This window comes from Myripristis murdjan, chromosome 16 (genome assembly GCF_902150065.1).
Source record: "Myripristis murdjan chromosome 16, fMyrMur1.1, whole genome shotgun sequence".
Classification (NCBI taxonomy): Eukaryota; Metazoa; Chordata; class Actinopteri; order Holocentriformes; family Holocentridae; genus Myripristis; species Myripristis murdjan.
In genome coordinates, this window is record NC_043995.1 from 33,269,067 (window position 1) to 33,279,066 (window position 10,000).

At 47.0% G+C, this 10,000-nt stretch overlaps 1 protein-coding gene across 1 annotated transcript in view; it reads left to right on the plus strand.

The window, feature by feature from the left end:
- tg (thyroglobulin) overlaps positions 1 to 10,000 on the plus strand; it is a 32,534-nt gene that overhangs the window by 10,729 nt on the left and 11,805 nt on the right. The window contains exons 16-31 of the mRNA XM_030073200.1: positions 1,136 to 1,247; positions 1,420 to 1,584; positions 1,837 to 2,022; positions 2,194 to 2,321; positions 3,445 to 3,595; positions 5,853 to 6,008; positions 6,194 to 6,337; positions 6,798 to 6,962; positions 7,183 to 7,287; positions 7,378 to 7,490; positions 7,673 to 7,778; positions 7,876 to 8,079; positions 8,317 to 8,487; positions 8,668 to 8,754; positions 8,988 to 9,044; positions 9,847 to 9,984. Coding sequence (XP_029929060.1) covers positions 1,136 to 1,247; positions 1,420 to 1,584; positions 1,837 to 2,022; positions 2,194 to 2,321; positions 3,445 to 3,595; positions 5,853 to 6,008; positions 6,194 to 6,337; positions 6,798 to 6,962; positions 7,183 to 7,287; positions 7,378 to 7,490; positions 7,673 to 7,778; positions 7,876 to 8,079; positions 8,317 to 8,487; positions 8,668 to 8,754; positions 8,988 to 9,044; positions 9,847 to 9,984 — 2,188 coding nt within the window. The remainder of the gene's footprint in view (positions 1 to 1,135; positions 1,248 to 1,419; positions 1,585 to 1,836; positions 2,023 to 2,193; positions 2,322 to 3,444; positions 3,596 to 5,852; positions 6,009 to 6,193; positions 6,338 to 6,797; positions 6,963 to 7,182; positions 7,288 to 7,377; positions 7,491 to 7,672; positions 7,779 to 7,875; positions 8,080 to 8,316; positions 8,488 to 8,667; positions 8,755 to 8,987; positions 9,045 to 9,846; positions 9,985 to 10,000) is intronic.

Consider the following 10,000-nt stretch of genomic DNA (forward strand, 5'->3'; position numbering starts at 1 on the left):
AACATCCTGAAAAACAGATGTGAACACTGAAGACGAGATGCAGGTTTTTTAAACTTCATTTTGAAAAATGTGTGAAATGTGCCTTTACACAGAGAGCGCTCCCTCGCTGCAGCTCTGACCCGCCTGTGTGAGCTCTGTCGCCCCCCGGTGGTCAGGCTGCTCTGACGCTCTGTCGCCCCCCAGTGGTCAGGCTGCTCTGACGCTCTGTCGCCCCCCAGTGGTCAGGCTGCTCAGTGCAGCCTCAAGTCTCATATTTACTGTTCAGATAGATAGGTAGAGATAGATAGATACTTTATTCATCCCGCAGGAAATTCAGTTGAGAAAGAGCAAAATCAGTTTTTATTGGTTCTGCTGGCAGCAGCTTCACTTCCTTTATATTGTTCATGTTTCCTGTGTGAAGCTCAGGAAGAGCAGCGAGCGAGCAAAGAGGAAACAGTAAAGACCAAAGAATACAGATTAAAGAGGGAAGATAGATAGATAGATAGATCTTTATTGTCATTGCACAATCATATACGTATAATAATGCAATGAAATTAGGGCTCAGTACTTTCGGTGCAGGGCAGAATAGAAAGCATCGTGCCGCCTGCTAGTTGAATAGCCGAGTCTGATATCAGAAGAATGCAGCAGTCACAGAAACACTTGTTGGATGTGATGTGCAGGTGCAGTTTGTCGATTTTGTTAGTTATGGACCCGGCGTTGGAAGATGCTGGGAGGCGGCGGCTTGAAGGGTCGTCTTTTCAGCCGAGCTAACGCACCGGCCCTGCAGCCTCACTTTTGTTTTGTTTTGGCGTCCTCCAGAATGTCCTGGTAGTGATGAAAGTCCGGTGAAATTGGTATTTCACAGCATAATCCCAAGATCAAAAGGTCCTGACGACTGTACGCGTACATCGCCCAACATAAGGTGGAAGAGGAAAGAAGAAAGAATAGAAAGAAGAAAAACAGTAAAGAATACTGAGCAAAGAGTAAAGAAAATAAATAAAGAATAAAGATAAACAAGAACACAGATTAAAGATTAAAGATGACAAACTCACTGCCTGCAAACTTTAACACAACAGAAGTAAACAGACTGACTGTTTGTTTGTTTGTTTGTTTGTTTGTTTGTTTGTTTGTTTGTTTGTTTGTTTGTTTGTGTCAGGACGGTCGGTTCTCGGTGCTGCAGACAGGGGGCGCTGCAGGCTGGTGTGTCAGCCCGCTGACCGGAGAACCCGTACAGAACGCCACCCTGAGCCCTGCAGGACAGCTGACATGTACACACACACACACACACACACACACACACACTCGCACACACACACACACACACACACACACACACGCCTCTTTACAGATTTAATTTTGAAATCAAACTCATTTGCGGTGGTGTGTGTGTGTGTGTGTGTGTGTGTGTGTGTGTGTGTGTGTGTGTGTGTGTGTGTGCAGGTCCCAGCTGGTGTGAGCTGAAAGGGGCTCAGTGTCGGCCCGACGGCTCCTTCGCCCCGCTGCAGTGTGACATCACTTCCTGTTGGTGTGTGTCTGAGGGCGGACAGGAAGTGGCCGGGACTCGAACGCCCCGCCAGGCAGGAAGTGCCCCCCCGTCGTGTGACCGTGAGTTCCTTCCTGTGTGTCGCCGAGTCACAGCTTCGTCACCTGAAGGTTGCCGGTTCGAATCCAAACGCTTCAGCATTCAGAGTGACGCTGCGTTCATGGTGTCGGTGTGTGTGGGAAAAACAGACACTCGTGTAGAAAATCAGTCAGTTCTGACCTCACTTCCTGGCAGGAACTGTTTCAGGTTTTGAAAATTATGGAAAAGTACGGAGGCCTGGCTGGGACAAACCGGCTTCTCTCTCTCTCCTGCAGGTCCGCTGTGCCCCGACAGCGTTACCCATGGTGCACTGCTCTGCCGCCCGGTCACGGGAGGCCGTCAGAGCTGTGACCTGGTGTGTTACCTTGGTTACCAGAATGCACTTCCTGTCAGCAGCTTCGTGTGTGAGGCGGAGAGTCGGCGGTGGGAGGGAGACGCCCCGCTGGCTGGAGCCTGCCAGGGTGAGGCCGACCTCTGACCTCTGACCTCTGACCTCTGACCCTGTAACTGTGAACATACAAACATTCAACATCTTATTTCTTTAACCTTAACTGTCCAACGACATTATAATCTAAACAGAGACTGTGTGTGTGCGTGTGTGTGTGTGTGTGTGTGTGTGTGTGTGTGTGCAGCCTTACAGCCACTGCAGGCTGAACAGTCTCAGGTCCTCTGGCGGTTCTCGGCCTCCTGCTCTCGGAGCGGCGAGCTGCAGGAGCTGCTGTTCAGCAGCATGACCAGCAGGGGGCTCTGCTCCATACAGGTGACACACACACACACACAAGAAACCTGGAGAAAAACATCATCAGCTTTTATTCCTGTACTCAAATGACTGAGCATTACTCCTCTTCAAATGAAGGCTTTTATTTGTCCCGGCTGTCATAAAGCAGCACACAGCTTCAGCTCAGACTGGGAACTCAACTTCATCCTGTTTTGATTGTTTTATTCAGTCTGAACTGCCTCTTTTTATTGTGCACGTTTTTATTCATCGTTTGGCCTTTTTAAATATATATCTTGTGGTATTTTCTTCTTATGATCTGATGCTTTTATGCTTTATGTTGTTTTATGTTTGACAAGACTGGGATACTGGGATTGGACGGGCGGTATAATCACAGGTCCTCTATTCCAAAACAGAGTTCATACACAGGAGGCCGTCACAATCTCGGCAAACAAATCCAGAGGGCTAGGGTTAGGCAAAGGGCAGTGTCCAAAAAACCAGAAGCAACTTCAGAAACCAAGGGCTTAAACCGAGGAAAAATGCTGGAACGTGGAGACACAAACGGCACTAAGAGAACGCAGCCTGAATACACAAGGAGAGGGAAGACAGCGAGGCTCAGGGGCAGCACATCAGGGCGGGGCAGGCGATCACACAGGAGGGAAGCTTGACAGGAAGTGACCTGGAACGAGAGGAGAGTTAGACAGAATAAAACAGGAAATGCTGCAAAATAAACATGAAACCAAGAAAACATAACTTAAGGTGCTGTTTTATGTTGCTGACCTCAGCACGGCTGCAGATGAGGGCTCTTCCCCTCAGTGTGTCCACTGACATAAAGTTCCCTTTTGATATCAAGTGCATTTCAATAAGAAAAAGCGAGATGCAAAATGCAAAAATCAATCTGTAGAAAGGTCACTAACAAAGAGCTCAGAAGGAATTTACAGAGAAAAAAAATAGAAAAATTACCAAAAAAAAAAAAAAAAAAAAAGGAATGAATAATGAAATGAATTTGGCCAAAGAAAATCTACAAAATTCACTCAAATGTGACTAAAAAGTCAAATGCATTTTAGTTAAAAGTAAAAACTAAAACTAAATCAAAATCTTTATCCCAGTTTGTCATTTGGGTTTAGTTGTTTTAGCTTTTGTACTAAAAAAGTTGTTTTTCCTGCAGCTCCCAGGCTCCGGCCGCTCCGTGTCGCTGTGCGATGACTCCACGGTGCGCCTGCGCTGTGACGGCGATGACGTCATCACGCTGACGGTGACGTGGACGGCTCACCTGTCCGACCTGCCGGCCGCCGAGCTGCCCGACCTGCACGACGTCTGTGAGCAGAGCAGAGCCGGTCCAGGGCCGCTCAAAGTGCTGCGGTCAAAACATGACGCTGAAATCACCAGAGAATTAACAAGCCGAGCAGAGCCACTGGGCTTCTGTCAGGGCGAGCATCAGCAAATTAACAAAATATAGTTTGCAGAGAAAAATTAAAAGAATTAGAGAAAAAGGAAGATGAAAATTGTCTGTAGATTTACAAATCAGCAATTAGAAAAATAAATAAATAAATGTGTTTATATAATAATAATAACAAGAAAATTAACACAAAAATTACTAGAAAATTGGCCCAAAAAAAAGACAAATTTTAAAGAAAACTGTATTTCTTGTTATTAAAATGATCAATTTAAAGGTTGGATCAGATTTCTTGTGTTTTGATGCGTCTGAACGCAGGACCCTCGCGGTCCCCCGAGGGTCCCCAGACCAGCACTTTGAAACCCACTGGACTAGTTGACGACAGATCACCTGATAGCCTGGTGTGGCTATCAGGTGATCTGTTGTGGTGATGTGATGTTGTGGTGATGTGATGACGTGGTGACGTGGTGTGATAATGTGATAATGTGGTGATGTGATGATGTGATGATGTGATAATGTGGTGATGTGATGTGATGATGTGATGATGTGGTGATGTGATGTGGTGATGTGATGATGTGGTGATGTGATGTGATGATGTGGTGATGTGATGATGTGATGATGTGATGTGATGATGTGGTGATGTGATGTGATGATGTGGTGATGTGATGATGTGATGATGTGATAATGTGGTGATGTGATGTGGTGATGTGATGATGTGGTGATGTGGTGATGTGGTGATGTGATGATGTGGTGATGTGGTGATGTGATGATGTGATGATGTGATGATGTGGTGATGTGATGATGTGGTGATGTGATGTGATGATGTGATGATGTGGTGATGTGGTGATGTGATGTGGTGATGTGATGATGTGGTGATGTGATGATGTGGTGATGTGGTGATGTGATGATGTGATGATGTGGTGATGTGGTGATGTGATGATGTGGTGATGTGGTGATGTGATGATGTGATGATGTGGTGATGTGGTGATGTGATGTGGTGATGTGATGATGTGGTGATGTGGTGATGTGGTGATGTGATGATGTGGTGATGTGATGTGGTGATGTGATGATGTGGTGATGTGGTGATGTGATGATGTGGTGATGTGATGATGTGGTGATGTGGTGATGTGATGATGTGATGATGTGGTGATGTGGTGATGTGATGATGTGGTGATGTGATGATGTGGTGATGTGATGATGTGATGATGTGGTGATGTGGTGATGTGGTGATGTGATGATGTGGTGATGTGGTGATGTGATGTGATGATGTGGTGATGTGATGTGATGATGTGATGATGTGATGATGTGGTGATGTGATGATGTGGTGATGTGGTGATGTGGTGATGTGATGATGTGGTGATGTGGTGATGTGATGTGATGATGTGATGATGTGATGATGTGGTGATGTGATGATGTGGTGATGTGGTGATGTGATGTGATGATGTGGTGATGTGATGTGGTGATGTGATGATGTGGTGATGTGATGATGTGGTGATGTGATGATGTGATGATGTGGTGATGTGATGTTGTGGTGATGTGATGTTGTGGTGATGTGATGATGTGATGATGTGGTGATGTGATGATGTGATGATGTGGTGATGTGATGTTGTGGTGATGTGATGTTGTGGTGATATGATGTGGTGATGTGATGTGGTGATGTGATGATGTGATGATGTGGTGATGTGGTGTGATGTGGTGATGTGATGATGTGGTGATGTGGTGATGTGATGATGTGGTGATGTGGTGATGTGATGATGTGGTGATGTGGTGATGTGATGATGTGATGATGTGATGAAGTGGTGATGTGATGTGATGATGTGGTGATGTGATGATGTGGTGATGTGGTGATGTGGTGATGTGATGTGATGATGTGGTGATGTGGTGATGTGATGTGATGATGTGGTGATGTGATGATGTGGTGATGTGGTGATGTGATGTGATGATGTGGTGATGTGGTGATGTGATGTGATGATGTGGTGATGTGGTGATGTGGTGATGTGGTGATGTGATGATGTGGTGATGTGATGATGTGGTGATGTGGTGATGTGGTGATGTGATGATGTGGTGATGCGGTGATGATGTGGTGATGATGTGGTGATGTGGTGATGTGATGATGTGATGATGTGATGATGTGGTGATGTGATGATGTGGTGATGTGATGATGTGGTGATGTGTTTCAGACCAGCTCCTCATTCAGCCCCGGCTGCAGGAGGGTGTGCAGGGGCTTCTGGGTAACTTCAAGTCCATCATCACATCGGAGCCCAAGCTGGTTTCCAACAAGCGTAGCTTCAGCTGTTACCGTGGTTACCGCCTCAACAACAACGGCAAAGGCTGCAGTAAGTCCACCTCAACCACGTCACTTCCTGCTGAGCCGCATCACTTCCTCTTCTGCTGCTTAACTCTGTCTCTCTCTCTGTCTGTCTCTCTCTCTGTCTGTCTCTCTCTCTGTCTCTCTCTCTCTCTCTCTCTCTCTGTCTCTCTCTCTCTGTCTCTCTCTCTCCGTCTGTCTCTCTCTCTCCAGCCGTTTGTCCTGCAGGTAGTTTCTTCAGGGAGGGGGCGTGTCTTCTCTGCCCTCAGGGAACCTATCAGGATGAAGAGGGGCGGGATTTCTGCAACACCTGTCCCAGCGGCTCCTCGGCGGGCGGAGCCTCATCTGTCAGTCAGTGTGAGTCCTGTCGCCTTCCCAAACAGGCCCCGCCCACCAGCGCTTCGTCAGGGACTGACTGACTTTACTATGAATCCCACCAGAGTTCTGGGCAAGCTCCGCCTACAGGGTTAAAGCTAGGGTTCTGATTGGATGAGAGAGGGGACATAAACACGTCCGTCATGTCATTCACCAGCTGAAGCAGGAAGCAGTTGTTGCCATGGTTACTACTATCCGTTCAGAGGTGTTAACAGAAAAATATAATTTGTGAATAAAATCTGTTATTTGAACTGAGGGACAAAATAATATTCCACTGCGACACGTTCAGGGATTTTAAATCTTGTTACTGTCACTGCGCACACTTTTATTTATTGAAACAAACAACCATTTTTTTGTTTGTTTTTTTAAATAATGTCTGTGTGTTGTCGCCTCTTCCACTTCCTGCTCACTCATGTTTATTAATGAGATGATGTCACTGCAGGTGTGACAGAGTGCCGGAGGCGGGGCTTGCGGTGTTCAGAAGGCGGCGACTTCCTGCCGGCGCAGCCCGACGTCCTGTCTGGGAGGTGGAGGTGCGTCGACGCCGACGGGGCGGAGCTGGACTGGACCAACAGCAACGGGCCTCTGACTGACGAGGAGTGCGCAGGTGAACTCGGAGCAGCCAATCAGAAAGCTGCTCTGTGCGTGTGACTGTTCCACCACATCAGCTGGAACGAGTCATACTTATGTTTTTACAAATTAAATGAACTGTTCAGTGAACCAGTGTTACAATCACATTATTAATAATTAGTAAATAATTAGATTATTATAGTGTGTGTGTGTGTGTGTGTGTGTGGGCAGCTGTACTGACAGTGTGTGTGCTGCAGTGTTCCGCAGGTTTCAGGCTGTTCCTGGATCAGATCTGATCACCGGAGCTGAAGATGCTCAAGTTCTGCAGACCATGACCTCTGACCTCCTGAGCTGTGTGCAAGGTGACACACACACACACACACGTGCACACACACACACACACACAACGTATATGTATGTTTGTTTATTTGTTATTTATTTGTTTGTTGCAGCGTGTGCAGTGCAGCCGTCCTGCCACCATGTGGCGCTGTTCACCAACACACAGACTCAGTGTGAGCTGTACAGCACACACACCACCAACACACACTGCAACAGCTCACAGCAGGTACACACACACACACACACACACACACGCACGCACGCACACACGCATGCACACACACACCTATACACACACACACACACACACACACACACACACACCCATACACACACACACACACAGTGCTGAGTTTAGTTTCTAACAGGTGTGTGTGTGTGTGTGTGTGTGTGTGTGTGTGCGTCCAGGCCGGTGGGTTTCTGGGTAATCCTCAGGCCGAGCTGTTTGATTGGCTGAGCTGCTCTGTGAAAGTGAGGGGCGGAGCTTCAGATCTGCTGGTCATCAAAAAGAAAGGTACTGTAACCATAGTAACTACATGGCTGTTGTCACCATGACAACACACACACTATACACGTATCATGCATGATGGTGTGTGTGTTGTGTGTCTCAGGTGAGCAGTTCCCCTCGCTGCAGCAGCAGGGGCGGAGCTTCGTGAGGATGAGGATGAGGAAGGCTGAGTCCGGCGTCTTCCGCACGCTCGTCTTCTCCTCCGGGCGAACGGCGCTCGCCGACGCTCATCGTTTCTGCCAGGACGGCTGCAGCCGCGACGCCTGCTGCCGCGGCTTCATCCTCAACCAGAACAGCCTGAGCGGAGGTGCGTTACCACGGAGACAGCAGAGCGTTAGCTCAGAGACAGGTCACCATGGAGACAGGGACACCTTACTAAAGAGACAGGATAACATGTTACCATGGAGACGGGTCACAGTAGCACATGAATGCTGTAATATACTGTATGTGTATGTTACCATGGAGACAGGCTCTGTTGCTATGGAGACAGCAGAATGTTGGATGGATGAATGAAGGCTCTGCTCTCATGCCCCGCCCCCCTCAGGCTCTCTGCTCTGTGGTTGGCTGAGGGATCCGTCCGTCCTGATGTGTGGCGACCAGGACTGGGACGTGATTGGTCAGGGCAAAGCCAGCCGCGTGTGTGGGGCGGGGCTTAGCTACAACGAGCGGCAGAAGAACTTCGTCTTCAACTTTGGAGGAGAAAAGTTCACCATCAGTAAGAAAAAGTTCACTCAGCTGATGAACGAATGAATGAATGAATGAATAAATGTGACGTATAACCTGGTGCCACCTTAACGGGTCTGTCTCTCTCTCTGCCTGCCTGTCTGTCTGCCTGTCTCCCTCTCTGCCTGTCTGCCTGCCTGTCTGTCTCTCTCTCTGTCTGTCTGTCTGTCAGCTGAGTCTGCTCTACCGCCTGACAGCAAGAACAAGAAAGATTACCAGGCATCCATCGTCAGCTTCCAGGCCATCTACCTGACAACTGGTACCTGAACCTGACCCCTGACCCCTGACCCCTGCCCTCTGACCCCTGACCCCTCACAGTAACTCTAAGCTTTAACGAGGAACTAAACCTCAAACTGCGATGATGGAGACGCTGACTGTGCTGCTCTGATTCCTTCTGATTTCCTCAGAGATAATTCATATTTTTTGTCACTGTCATGCTGAAATGTATTTGATGGGTCTGATGATATTCTGTTCTTATCTCCTGTCTGTCAGAAGCTGCTGACTCCTCCTCCTCCTGCGGCTCCTCGGAGCTCGCGGCTCCTCTGGACGGTTCGTATTCAGCCTGTCTGTCTCTCCTCTGGCTTTTCTTACATTTTCATTTTTCGTTAATGTACGGTGGAAAAATAAAATCCTGAATCATTAGCAGAGTTAGACTAAAACTTTTTGTCCAACAGAATTCACATTCACTAAAATGCACCTCAGTCAAAATGTGAAAAATAAATAAAAATGTCAGTGCAAACACAGCGACCAGAAACATCATCAAATATTTCAGATATTCCTCCTGCAGCACGCTAATTAGAAGTGTGCTTCTTAGCGCCACCTGGTGGCCACAGACACTTCTCAAAGGTTTGGTGTTTTTCAACCCAGGCCATATTAACAGCATTATTAACTGTGCAAACATGTATACCTGTAGGACTTTATAAGAATTTTTATTTTTATAAATAAATGTTTATTTATTATTATTTTTTTTTTATTTACAAATTTTCAATGCATTTATGTTTACATTTCTCATTTATTTTTTTAATTTATTTTTTATTTTATTTATTCTTCTATTTCATTTCACTTATGCTTATAATTGAATTTTTAATAATCCCAGTAATCCAACAGGAGCCTTGGGAGTGGAATGCAGCCTTACTTCCTGACAAAAAAAAATATTTTACATTTTTTCACCTGAACTTCTGTGATCTGCTGTGAACCAGGAAGCAGGAGGAGTTTGAGCTCTAACGCCCTCTAGTGGTCAGAAATCTGCAGCTTACAGACTGCAGACAACTGCAAATCACTTTAACTCTGTGTGTGTGTGTGTGTGTGTGTGTGTGTGTGTGTGTGTGCGTGTGTGTGTGTGTGTGTGCAGCCTCGGTGCAGCGCAGGTTCAAGTCCCTGGCGGAGGACGACGTGCAGGTCGATCCTCAGAGGAAACTTCCTGTTTTGTCCTATTGGCTCAACAAGAAGAACTACAACTCCCAGCAGGCCATGCTGTGGTGTCTCGCACGTATGTCACACACTAT